This window comes from Osmia lignaria, chromosome 2 (assembly GCF_051020975.1).
Source record: "Osmia lignaria lignaria isolate PbOS001 chromosome 2, iyOsmLign1, whole genome shotgun sequence".
Classification (NCBI taxonomy): Eukaryota; Metazoa; Arthropoda; class Insecta; order Hymenoptera; family Megachilidae; genus Osmia; species Osmia lignaria.
The window spans coordinates 10,868,143-10,881,413 of NC_135033.1; the positions used below are offsets into that span (position 1 = coordinate 10,868,143).

The window sequence follows — 13,271 nt, forward strand, 5'->3', positions numbered from 1 at the left end:
TTTTGATCCTTTGATGCGCGTGCATCAGATTACATACATCGGATGCGTGGTTGGTTGGTTAGTTGTCAAGTGATAAAAGGGGAGAAATGGCGGACGAGAACGAGGATCAATGGTTGTATGGCGATTCAACGGACGGAAAAGAATACGCACCGTCGTCCGTTCAGCCAGAAAATCAAGAAAATGATTCGATTTCCGTTTCTATGCAAGAAAAATCACAAACTTTGGAAGATCAAAAAATGGAAGATACTCCCGAGCCACCAACAGAGGTAGACTTCCTCTAACCTGTTCATCCGGTTATTATTACCGGATTTCATTGAAATAGAATTGAAAGAAAAAGTAATTTCGATGTATCAGCAATTTAAACTTATTTGCACTTGCCATAAACACGATTTTTGTAATTAAAAATATGAACATATTGTGAGATTGAACCTGCATCTCTACTTGATCCATATAACCTACCTCGTATGAAAACGATTTATAATTGAACATGATTTTAAAATGATTTCATTTCTATAGGCATCCGAGGAGACAGAGCCACCAGAAGAAGAATCTTCTTCGGCTAATAACGTTCAAAATGAAAATAATACAGAGATAAATAAAAATGGAGTAAGAGAAGCTTCCAGTCAAGAGGATGGCGAAGCCGCCAGTGACTCGGATTCCGATGATGACGTACACGTTGTCATCGGAGATATTAAATCAACACCTGCCTATGGTAGTCTTAATATTAAGAGAGGAGGACTGCTTACAAACGCGTCAGGTGTACCAGATAAATTAAACAAACAGCCAGGAAAGTTTAGTATAGATGAATTTGAAACTATAGGTGTAATCAATGGTATGCCCGCGCATGAGTTTAATCTAGATCAGTTAGAAGATAAGCCATGGAGACAACCTGGTGCAGACATCACCGATTATTTTAATTATGGCTTCAATGAGGAAACATGGAGAGCTTACTGTGAAAGGCAGAAAAGAATGAGAAGCGAATCAGGAGTAGGTTTAATACTGAATGCTGGAGGAGGTGGAGGTAATGCAGGCAGTATGAGGGTCCCTCAGGTGGCAATTACTAACGATAATAGCAAATATTCCGGTATAATGGGACCAAAGAGGGCAGGACCTCCTCCAGGAAGAAAAATGGCAGGAACGATAGATGTAATTGGTAGCTCAGGGTTAGCCTCTAGGAGGAATCTCGACAAATCTCCACCGAAAGGAAACGTGATACAAGTAATGACTGCGGATAGAAGAGAATATTCTAGAAAACCAGGTTTTCCTGATATGAGTGTACCACCTCCAGGGGCAGGGATGCCTCCTGCATTTGACATGCCACCTCCCGGATATCCTGGAGAACCTGCTCCATTTTACATGCCAGAAACAGACCCGTATTATCAAAGCTACGAACCCACCCAGGATAATCAATGGGGCAATGATCCGGTGTGTAAAACAAGCGCTCTTGTTTATCTTATCCTTTGTCTGTTAAAGAAGAAAGTTTAATAATTTATTTCAACTTCAGACGTGGCAGCCGACGAATTTAGCTATCCCGATGACAGAAGGAGAGGACGAAAAAGATAATGGTCCGAAAACGATACCAACGATGGTACCTCCTACGAATATCCCTCCGTTAATACCACCCAGAGACTCGAGGGACCGTGAAAGAGATAGAGAAAGAGAACGGGATCGCGACAGAGAATTAGATTCAATGGGAAGAGAGAGAGAAAGAGATAAGGATAGAGATCGCGATCGTGAAAGAGAAAAGGATTCGATGATCAGGGAACGAGAAAGAGAACGGGACTCGATGTCACGAGACGAAGAAAGAGATCGTGACAGGTCCCGATCCCAATATCGACACAAAGACCGGTAATAAAGCGATCCAGCGTTAAGAAATAAGATTTCTCAAAGAATTTTAGTATCTAAGTAAACACCGATCGCGTGTTCCAGTCAACGATAGTATTTTTCGTATTTTTTTAGACATCGGCACCGATCGAGATCACGATCTCGTAGGCACAAATCCAGGTCTAGAAGTCCGAGTCGACGTAAGAAGAAATCTAGACGCTCCGAGAGAGAACGTTCTAAAGAAGAAAGCGAATAAATATTAAAGAATTATTTTTAAAAACGTCTGTTGCCATATTGGCACATTCAAATTTAATATGCTGATTCTTTTAATAACGTCGTTTTTTCATTGTTACCATCAAGGATAGACGGTGGTAGAATAATCCAGTGCGATTAACGAGGAGTAGCTGCAATAAATAACTCGATCTTACACGAGATTATCGCTTGGCACTCTTCGATATTCTTTGTTCAAATCAGCAATTTCTAGCCAACAAATGAATTATATACAGTATACAATAAACTTTATGTTTAACGATACGAAAATTTCCATTGCTGTTTAATATTAATACACTGTCGGTACATGCCTACGAGTGTAGAACCAGGCACGGGATGTGAAATTCACCGAGACTTGCCATTCAATGTATGGTTTTATATCATAATGTTATTACAGAAATGGTATTTTATAATAATTAAAAGTAATAATAGTTTGTTGGTAAATCACTCATGAGTGAGTCAGTTGATCGATGCTCGTACCGTTTTAGAAAATCGATTACTTGCATCGATCGATGCGCACACGTGTTGTTGTCTTTAAATTCAATTATACCACAATTCTTTTTTTTTTTGTTTGCATCAAATCTTCCCATTTTCATTATCATTTAATATCATCATACATAATGGAAAAAAATGTTACATTTGTACAGCCATCATATACATGTTACATTTAGAATACCGTTAATTCATTATCCTTTTTACTCGAGTGTACGCGTACATATGTACGTATGTATGTATGTATGTGTTACGTGTATCTGATGCATTAGATATGCACTACTAATGAGTAAAATGCTAATAGTCAAGACAAACTACCGGTACGGTTACCTACGTTTTTCATTTATTTCTCTCTTATCTTCGAGTAATTTAGAATTTCACTTGCAAATTTCCTATTCGCGGTTTATCGATTAAAGTATTAAAAAAGGCGGTAAAATGCATGTAACGTAGATCGCCCTACGCGTAAATTGTCTCGAGTCGCCATGAATGACAATAAATAAGATTTAAGGTAGGTATTGCGTACAAAAAAAAGAAAACAAAAAGACTCAAGCAATAAAAAGCGCACTTATAATAATCACAACTACTTAAATATCATGTAGATGTCTGATATATAACTCGGTTTTAAAAAGAACAGAAAAACATCTATCACGGTTCGATACTTCTTTCTTTTTAATGAAAAAAGAAAAGCGTTGGCAAAGATAAGGAGCGCTATGCTTGACTACAAACAGGAGAACAATATAGGTATATAAAATAAAGAAACAGTAAAAAAAAAAACAAAAGCTTGAACACTTAACAATGAAATAAAAGTAAAAATAAATAAAAAAAAAAAAAAAAGAAATAAGAATGCGTTGGATCCAAAGAGCAAAGCTTGCAAACGATGAACAGGAACGTGCAAAATTCTTGTCAATTTTTTATTATCATTCTTCTGTTTTTTTTTTCTTTTTTAATTCATTTTATTGTAATAAGTTATCACGACATCTTCTTTTCACATTATATTCAGATTCGAAAATCCTTTTTTTATTTAACTTTCTAGAAAATATGAAATACAATCGACAAAGACGCTAATATATATATATATAATATGTATATATTTATATATAATAATACCGTAACGACGTGTTACCGTTCCTGGAAATAGTTTTACAATACATATAATATCGGCGGAAACGCTTTATTTTTCCTTGCACGGATGCTGATTCGACAGAACATTGAAACAAAAAAAAAAAAAAAAAAAAAAAAGAAGAAGCGGCAAAATCAAAACTCTTTGGACCTGGGCAATCTTTTTTGAACCGCTACCACCACAAATCGAAAAGAGAAAACGATACAATTAAAAAGAACAGAAAAATGAATACGGTATGTATTTGTATTTTTCTGTACGTATGTGTTGCAATAATTCAAACAACGAAACAATCAAGAAATCAGAAAATGAAAATTGATACACGAGAAAATGTACGTGTGTGCTTCGTAAAAATTCTGTTTCTTTTTCTTTTCGGAACTTTGCGAAAAATTCGAGTACGTCGGCTCTACCATCGATCTGTGACTATTTAAAAAAATCTACGCTCTTTTACCAAGGGATGTAAGTGTATTACATATTTCTTATATTTTTTCTTGTTGTTTTCTTTCGAAGGTGGCGGTTTATGGTGGCGTTTTGTTTTTTAATCGCTAATGCAATTTCTCGTATAAACATTTTTCTCAACATGCTGATTCACGTTACTTTTTTGCTTCCGATTTTTTTTTTTTCAACGGATTACAACGAAGTATCGTACTTTTTCTGTTTTTTTTTTTTTTCATTTTCTTTTGTTTGTTTCTTTTAATCTACCTCTCGCTTTGTTCTGCCTGCATGTGTAAAAAACATCGTCGAAAATGATTCTTCTCGTGGCTATTTCGTCGTTTTTTCTACGTTCTATACACTAATATACAAGTTATGCAATTTATCTCGTTTTTTTTCCGTTTTCCATGAAATCCATATGCCTGTCCGTCCCACTTATCTAGTTTTATCCGCTAATATGGAATACATTTCTTCTTTGCTCTTTATATCCCTCTGCATCTACCGTGTGTGTCCCAGAAGCATCACCGGCTCGTACATATTGTTCGCGCTTATAACAAAATTTTCAACAAATACACCAAGGCATTTCCGTAAAATGTATAGAAAAATTTCAATCAGCCTTTTCATCGACTTTACGAAAGCGAATTTACAATTAACTCTTGTGTTAGCGAGCAACCGTTTACCCCTTTATTTATCTTTTCATTTTAACAAGAAATTTTGTACGTAATTGTGAGAACACCGTAAAATTGATTCGAATCTTCATACTTGAAATATTTTTACGTCGATTCACGTTTCCAGAATAAAAATGTTCAATGTTAAAGCTTCGATATCGGATGCCCGCACAAGAATTAAGTCTTTGCATTGTATATTTCACGAACACAGATATTTCTTTTTTTTTTTTTTTTGTCGAAAATTACACCTTTGATCGGCGACAATTTACATTCTGTTGAAAATAAAATAAAAGACAGAACGAATGCAAGTGTATGAACCAGTGAGCGTGGCAAACGAGTGTACGCATACATATATGACATACAATATCTGACAAATATATACGATATATATATATATGTTCAATTAGTCCTGCGAGTCCGTTGTTGTATATATGTGTGTGTCCTTGTGTATGTCTCTTTCTGTCTGTAGTGTTGCATGAAGTTTGAAAAAAAAAAAAAAAAAAAAGAAAGATGATTACATTCTGCGATGAGAATAGCGCGCAACTGTACATCAGTCTTAATATCAGGGCGCACCATTCCCCTGTCCTCTTCGTACTTTCTTCGTTTTCGAAAACGAAGAAAGATACGAAATGTCCTGTTTTCTAAAGATTTTCCATTGTCGTTCGAATCACAATAGCTTGCTCGTACACATATATTTAAGCGCCATGGCAGTTGAAACCGGTGGGTGCGATGACGATGAGCAAATGGGGTGAAAAATGCGGTCTTTCAACCTGTGTGCGCACCTTTGTATTTGGTAAGTGTCAGTGTCCTTGTGAATCTGTATTCGTTAAATTCGCATCCAATTAACACGTTGATTACGTCCTGAAACATTGTTTGCTGCTTGAAACAGTCGTAGCGAAAGGGGTAAGGATACCATTGTTTTCTTCTCTAATTTAGATTCTCCGTTTTTTTACCTTACATAATTATTACACCACGGTGAACGTGTTAATAAAAGATACTTCTTCATTGAATACAGTGGTAAAATGTCTTGTGTGTTGTATATTTTGTGTGTGTGTGTGTGTGTGTGTGTGTGTGTGTGTGTGCACGATCGAGTGTGTTTTATAAGTGGGAGGTCGTCGCAGATCTTTCATATATATATAATACAATTAGCATGTAGTATTAAAATCATATACAATTGTTACAATATTTAAATAGTACTTATTACATATATATCATATACCGATAGTTTTCAAAGTTTTCTTTTAGGTATACATATACAGATATATATATATATTTATATGTATATATATGTATAATCAATTATTTATAGGGTTGCTTAAATCGTTTTTTCCTCTTTCGAATCATTACGCCCGTCCCGTCGTGAAGGACCCTTTCCTTAATCTCTTTGTTTCCTTTCGTTATTCTTCTTCATTTTTGTTATGCCTTTTCTGTTAACATGTTCGCCAGAAATCTTGAAGAGACGGTGGCGTGTGTCCGGGTAAGAGAAGAATTAGGGGCGAAATAGAGAGAAAAAGATGATTGTATCTAAAGAGTACAAATATCGAAGATTAAAAGGGGGTAAATATGTAACGCAACGTGATAATGCTCTAATTATTCTGCATTATATCTCTGTATACGCTGAATCCGCTGGCAGAAACGATTTATTTACGATCGTTGTATAATTTTCAGGATTAATTTAAGAGATTCGCAGAGTTTATTCGAAAAATCGTGCGTTACATGCAAGTACTGCTCGAATACCGTTTTTTTTTTTTTTTTTTCCTAAATACAATACAGAAGAAAATATAAGTGCAAACGATGCGAGTCAATTCCTCTCCAATTAACGAATTACACAACTTCGTCGGGCACTTTACTCGAATTTTAATTTAAATAATAGTAAAATTCATCGAATTCATTATATACAGGGATATTAACAGTGCAAAGATGCCCCTATGATAGTATACTCAATATGCGTGAATGTTCAGCCAATTTCAGTGTTTTTCATCCAATTAATTTTTCAAAAAAAATAATGTTCACGCGTTGCCAGAGAGAAACGAATGAACCTGTCGATCGTCCCTCTCTCTCTTTTTCTTGTTCTTGTGTTACACAGGCAAGAGTAAGTTCGATATCCTTTTACATATAGCGTTACAAATTCCGCGAATTCGGATCCTTTATTAACGAAAAAAAAAGAAAAAAAAAAAATATCTGTTCCATTTCCCAGGCGACGAATCGTACGCACGCATATATATATATATATATATATATAATCGCACAGAAATTTACAAAAGATATACCAAAAAACCACCGTGTGTACAGAAAATACTGAATCACGACTCGCACTTTTACATATTTTACAACGAGTACACGCTCTCGAGGAACAGGATGTACACGGTTTTATTTACTCTTATTTTTCTTTACGATTATAAATTTCGCAGACGGATCTGAGGTTCGCACAATCCGTAATGCAGAAACAGAAAAAAAAAGCGAATGACGAAGGAAAAGTACAAGTTAAAAAAGATCGAAAGACCAACGTGTGTAGTGAACGCGTGTTATGTGAACGTGTACCATTTTTCCATTATTTTTTCGCTTTTTTTTTTTTTTTTTTTTTTCATTTTATACATGGTGCCACGCGCAACCAGTAATATTTCATTCTCGCGCTATATAAAAAATTTACACTATTTATAATCAAAAATCGTTTAAGAATTTCTTTTCATTCCTCAGAAGCTTAAGTAGAGATGTGTACATACATGTATATATATATACATATAACACGACAGCAATCAGATGGTCAATATTTTAATGAAACATTTGTATTTAATTTCCAGCGAAAGTAAAAGAGAATCGTATCGTTACCTTGTTGAAATCTTTCAAATGATCAAAATCATACAATCGCATATGTAAAAGGAAAACGTGTCCATATTAAATGTATAAAGCCTTAAATATCTTTGTCCTCACTCGTGTTTGCATATACATATACATATATTCTTTTTTTATAGAAGTGTGAACCTAGCAATCATTAGTAATAGCAATAATAATCAATATAGGGAAGGTCGTTAATCAAACAATATTGATAATAATTATAGTAATAATAATAATATAGTAATAATGATAATAATAAGAATCATAATATAATAATAATAATAATAATATAATAAAAATATAATAATAGTAATTAAATCTTAGCTGATAAAGACATGAGATTTTGCGTTCAATTTTCGCTTCTGTTATTACATGACTTCAGTTTCACTTTTTTTTTTTTTTTTTTTTTCTTCATTTCCATATCAATGTTAAACCTTGCTAAACTCGACAGGGGTGATATATCGATGCTTTCTATTACAAAAATGAGGGGGATGGTTTAATTCCGACGTTTAATTTACAAATGATGCGCGCAATTTACAGAGATGAATGGAACACTATCATCGTTCCTTATTATTTAAATATCAGTTAAACAACGTGGTATATTCACGTAATCCGCGGTTTTTTAACAGCGAGTATATATATCCTGTCGACTGAGGGGGAGGGAGTGTGAAAAAAAAGGTGGCGGTTGGAATGTCTCTGTCTGTATTTATATTGAATTTCTTTCTTTCTTTCTTTCTTCCTTCCTTGCGTTAATCACTCGTTATATCATACATATCGACTCTTTCCTTCATTCTTTTTTTTCCCCTGTTTTCACGGCTCCAAAAAAAATGAGCAGCCTCCTCTCAGCGATTTCCTATAAATTCAAGATCGAATCCATGTGGACGAGGAAATAAATAGTCAACCGCATACGTTATCATCGTATCTCCACGAGTACCAGTACTTAATTTATCAAACAATCAAGTCGGGTACGATTGAGAAAAATTAAAAAAAAAAAAAAAAAATTCCTTGAAACCCGATAGAAATTGCGTTTTACGCATTTTTCCCTCATAAACATTTCTTTATCTTTAGTTTTCATTATTGTTCCTAGTTGTAACTCGGTCGCGTCACTAACGGCAAATAATCCCCGCGAGAAAAAGAAAGAGAAAGAGAGAAAGGATTACCTAAGAATTTGTCAATTTCGTTAATAAATCGTTATTTACAATATCTTACAAAGAAATCTGCTATAATATATATGTTCTTCCTCTTCTTTTTCCTTTTTTGCTCGTTTTTTGCCTTCCTTCTTTCTTTTTATTCGTTTGTTTGTACAAAATCGCGCGCAACGTGAGGAGCTCGTGTTGCATTTACGGCTGTCCCTTTCTTTCTTTTCTTTTCTCGTTCCTCTCTTTGTTTGTTTCTTTGTTTGTTTAGAATTCTACATATTTAACACCTAAGTTAACAAAATATTATACATTGTACACGGTTAAAATACAATTCGATCTTATCATTACCTATTCGGTCATACGAGAATCTGGCAACACGCAACCAACTACTTTCTCTGGATTTCAGTACTTAATGTGTGTGTGTTTTTTTTTGTGTCTGTATTTGAAACACAAATTGAGAGAAAATGTGTCGCGCGTACGAGCGTCGAATTTAAAAAACTTGGCGAGATTTTGTACAATCATCGAGGGAACGTCTCGACAAAGAATAATTATTAATATATATATACACACACAACTCGTGAAGCAATTTCGATGTAACGTTCTGCTTCGAAAACGCTGCTGTTCTTGCTTCGTTCTCAGAATTCTTCGCAATGGAAATAATTCCAACAACGAAACACTGCCTTCTCTCTTTGTGACCTCAACCTCTCTCTTTTTGTTTCTTTCTTTCCCCTCAAAGGATACGTCTTGAACGAACACAAAATCCTATTTACCAGGAAACGTATAAACGTTGCCTGAAAAGGATTAAAAGAACAAAAGAAAAGAAAAAGATTGTTTACGATGAAACATTTGAAAAAAAAGAAGAGCGTCTTTCGGAGACACGATGGAATCGATAACGCGGTTTCATCGTGCGTACAGATACATATAATTACAGACGGGAAATTAGGAACGTTAAAAAAAAAGAAAAATAACGATGCATGCACGATATGAACGAAGCTAACCGAAAGCAAACTAAAGTGAAAATTAAAAAAAAAAGAAAAGAAGAAAAAGATTCGAGGAAACAAGGGATGCGTGTCCTTTCTCTTGCCATAGCTTTTCGGAATTCCGACAAAAGATACAAGTGCAGTGTTATTGAAAACAGCTGAGAGGTGCTCTTTCCAACCGTCTTACGTGATCGGTATTATAAATACAATCGAAATACTCAATGCGTGTGTATGCGTGTACGTGTGTATACGTTTCTTAATGCGTGAACGTGTAAAAGGTCAGAGGGGAAAAATGACGCGAAAAAGATATATAGATACATACGTGTTCTTCGAGTTTCTCTATCCTCCAAAGAACACGTTATCATTTATACAATATACAATGGGTTATGTTTAAATAATCACCATGTGTGGTCTATGATTATTTAAAATGAGAAAAGGAGGGGTGTTTGGTTATTATATATATATATACGGTTTGATCGAGAAGGGGCGGATAATTTAGATGAATCCGAATATAAACGATTTCTTTCTTTTAGAGCGTCTCTTTTGTCAAAAATGAATGTTTCGTATTTTACAATAAGGAAAATGTGTAGGAGGATTAGAGACCATGTTAAAAATGGCAGGAGAAAAGAAAATGGTACCGTGGCATTTCGTGTACTTGCTGCTAAACAAATCTTCTGAAATTATATAGAGTCCTTGCGTTCTCCGTTTCTCCTTCTTAATCCTCTAGTTTGACTCTAATTATTCTTGTACCTACAAGTATCTGTAAAAAGATTATGACAGATGTTTTAAGTACAAGGATAATTAGAATCGGATAGAGAAGGGTTGGTCTATTTGAGAAATTTCAAAAGATGTCTCTGTTAGCGAGTACAGGAAATGCGGCTGAAAACTTATCGATCAAATGAATGACGTTAAAAGACAATTAGCCATCTCAGCACTACAGTTTCTTTTACAACTGCTTAAAAAGCTCGTCCCAACCTTAACGAAGGAACGTTGGTTTTCGAAGTGTTAATATCGTGGTGCAACTTTCTTTGCGTTATTTTCAATACGAATCACTATCAGTAGTATATTAACTCGGCAGCACGTTAGACGATTACTAATAGAAAAAAATGCCACTGCACCTCTAACGTTATTTCTACAAAAATTGATTTTTCCGACACACATTTGACCTTGAAATATATTTTTTTTTTTTTTGCTTTCCTCACACCGTGATCTCGCGTTGTCCCTCTTCTTTGTTACGTTTTCTATACAAATCGCTGGTTTCCCTTTTGTTCACAGTTTTGCAAAAATAAGAAAAATCGTTTCTTCCATTTTTTAATAGTTCTTTCCCCTTTTATCTGAAATTTGGTTTACTTCCTTCCTTTCGGTTTCACGATCTCGAAGAAGGGACAACGAGATACATACGGCACGCTAAAATGCATCCTCTTTTTTTCTTCTTCGTCTATTAAATTAATGGTGATAGATACGTTGCAATAAATATTACGTAGGTCTTGATACGCGTTTGCTTGATTTTTTTCTTTTTTTAAATCGTACGATCATCTTTGAAGTTGTTACTTTCCACGACAATCGTACGCATTTTACAAAACCTGCGTTGGCTGCTGAGCTGGCGTAGAAACGGGACCAGCAGCAGAAGCAGGCGGTCCGATCGGACCAAGATCGCCTCCACCGCTTGAAGCACCAGCAGGCGTTGTCACTCCCATCGCGGACGCGGTTTTCATGAAGAACTTCTCTAGTTTGACAATGATGTGCTTGCCATAGGTGTACTTGCGCAAGCTACCTAAATGTGGGCGGATCTTGTGCATCAATACTTTACGCTGGGCTGGTTCCGCCACGTCGATCATCTTTTGTACCACGTAGTTGGCATACTGATCCTTCATCATTACGTTTAGTGCGCTGTTTCGTAAAGACGTAGCAAAAATTAGACTAACGTTGACTAACCGCGAACACTTGCTGTAACGTATCCAAATAATTTAAAAGCGAACTTACTTATCGTTAAAGCCGCATACTTCTTCAATGAGTACAGCACGTTCTTGTCTCGTAGCATGAGTTACACATTTTTCAACAACATTGCTTGCGAATTTGTGTTGAGAAAGTGTAAGTACTTTACCCCTAACGCTGCTGATTAATTGTGTCTTGTCCTCCGGTTTTCCGTGTTCTTTGTAACAAATCGAACCAGTCGTGTAAGAATAGAAGAAAATGAACGTTGAAGAAGTAGATTTTCAAGCAAATTATTACTCACCAAGTACATGCTGGATAACGTAATTGCCATACTGATCCTGAATGAGTTGATCAGTGGCAGCATGTAGCTCCTGAAGGATGCCCTGAGTTTGTTCAGGAGTGCAATGTTCTAAAATACGTTGGATCACTCTACAACCGTAAGGATGAGTGCTCAACGAGTAAACTTGTCCAGCGAATGCTCCGATTACGAATTGCAATGCTCGTGGTTCAACACACTCGATGCATTTTTGCACGACGTGATTACCATTCTGATCTTTAACGCATTTCAAAACGTGCCCATCCAGTTCTCGTACAATCTCTTGTTGCTGTTCAGGTCCGATCGATTCGAGAGCCTTCTGAATCACTCTACAGCCGTACATCTGCAGTGCCAAAGGCAGTACGTGTCCTCGCACCTAATACAATGTTTGATAATATAGTAAAATCAAAAGAACCTATCGAAATGAATTTAATTTGCCCGATCAGGTAGAATATTGTTTTTCGATCACAACGAATAAATTCAGCTGACACGCAAAATTAATCATCATCGCAGTTCAAAGATTTGGCAACTTTCCTAAAGTACACAAGTTACGCCACCGAAGCCTTTCATGCTATCTATCGACAGAAAGAAATATTTAGAATTACTTTTTGAGCCAGAGTAGACTTTTGTTCCGGTGTGCCAAACTCGAAGAATTTTTGAATAACGTAATTCCCAAATACGTCTGTCATCAATGAATAAGCAGATGTGAGAATCTCTTGAAACACGAGTTGCTTCTCGCTGGCTGAGGCACGTTCTAATTTCTGCTGAATGAAACGAGAGCCATGCTGATCTTGGCTGAACTCGACTATGTGATTGGTCAAATCGCGTAGCTGAAGACTCGGGAATCTGAAACATACGAGAAAGAAGCTCGTAATTCAAGCAACGCGCGCGAACACGATCAGATGCGTACGTCTCGTTGACCGAGAAATCGCGTACCGGTTATTTCTGAAATCTTCCAATAAACGCGATCGTCCTCCGGCATTTTTGTCGCCGATGCTAGTTGTACCACCGCGGCCAGGTTTGCCTACCAGGTTAGGGAAAAGAGAACTACTAGAGCCAAAAACTCCATTAGCTGTTAGAGCTGGAACTGCGCTGGCACGGAATTTGGCTTCGGCGCCAGGAGCAGCAGACACGCGACTAGCCCCGCCGACCAATCCGCCTAAAGACCCTCCCAAAGTTGGAGGTGGTGTTAAGGATAATCCTAATGGGCTCGGTGATGCCGTTACCGTCCCTGTAAACGAGATCATGCAAACATACTTAATG

At 36.2% G+C, this 13,271-nt stretch overlaps 2 protein-coding genes across 4 annotated transcripts in view; one reads left to right on the forward strand and one right to left on the reverse strand.

Annotated features, from left to right (window-relative positions):
• The first annotated feature begins 4 nt into the window (after window positions 1-4).
• Fip1 (Factor interacting with poly(A) polymerase 1) lies at window positions 5-3,831 on the forward strand. Its single transcript, XM_034333855.2, has 4 exons — window positions 5-266; window positions 517-1,425; window positions 1,505-1,848; window positions 1,960-3,831. The coding sequence occupies exons 1-4, from the start codon at window positions 87-89 to the stop codon at window positions 2,078-2,080; spliced, it is 1,554 nt and encodes a 517-aa protein (XP_034189746.2). The 5' UTR covers window positions 5-86; the 3' UTR covers window positions 2,081-3,831.
• Window positions 3,832-4,352: 521 nt separating this feature from the next.
• The window catches only part of pum (pumilio), a 63,124-nt gene continuing 54,205 nt past the window's right edge, over window positions 4,353-13,271 (reverse strand). For all 3 annotated transcript variants that reach the window (XM_034333850.2, XM_034333849.2, XM_034333851.2), the window contains 5 exons: window positions 12,945-13,239; window positions 12,614-12,854; window positions 11,994-12,384; window positions 11,741-11,909; window positions 4,353-11,647 (listed from right to left, as the gene is read on the reverse strand). In XM_034333850.2, the coding sequence (XP_034189741.1) occupies window positions 11,332-11,647; window positions 11,741-11,909; window positions 11,994-12,384; window positions 12,614-12,854; window positions 12,945-13,239 (1,412 nt within the window). In that variant the 3' untranslated portion in view covers window positions 4,353-11,331. The remainder of the gene's footprint in view (window positions 11,648-11,740; window positions 11,910-11,993; window positions 12,385-12,613; window positions 12,855-12,944; window positions 13,240-13,271) is intronic.

Coding starts and splice junctions, on each gene's coding strand:
- Fip1 (XM_034333855.2), top strand. CDS start 87: ATGGCGGACGAGAACGAGGATCAATGGTTGTATGGCGATTCAACGGAC. Junction 1,426..1,504: donor ATCAATGGGGCAATGATCCG/GTGTGTAAAACA, acceptor TTTCAACTTCAG/ACGTGGCAGCCGACGAATTT. Junction 1,849..1,959: donor CAATATCGACACAAAGACCG/GTAATAAAGCGA, acceptor GTATTTTTTTAG/ACATCGGCACCGATCGAGAT.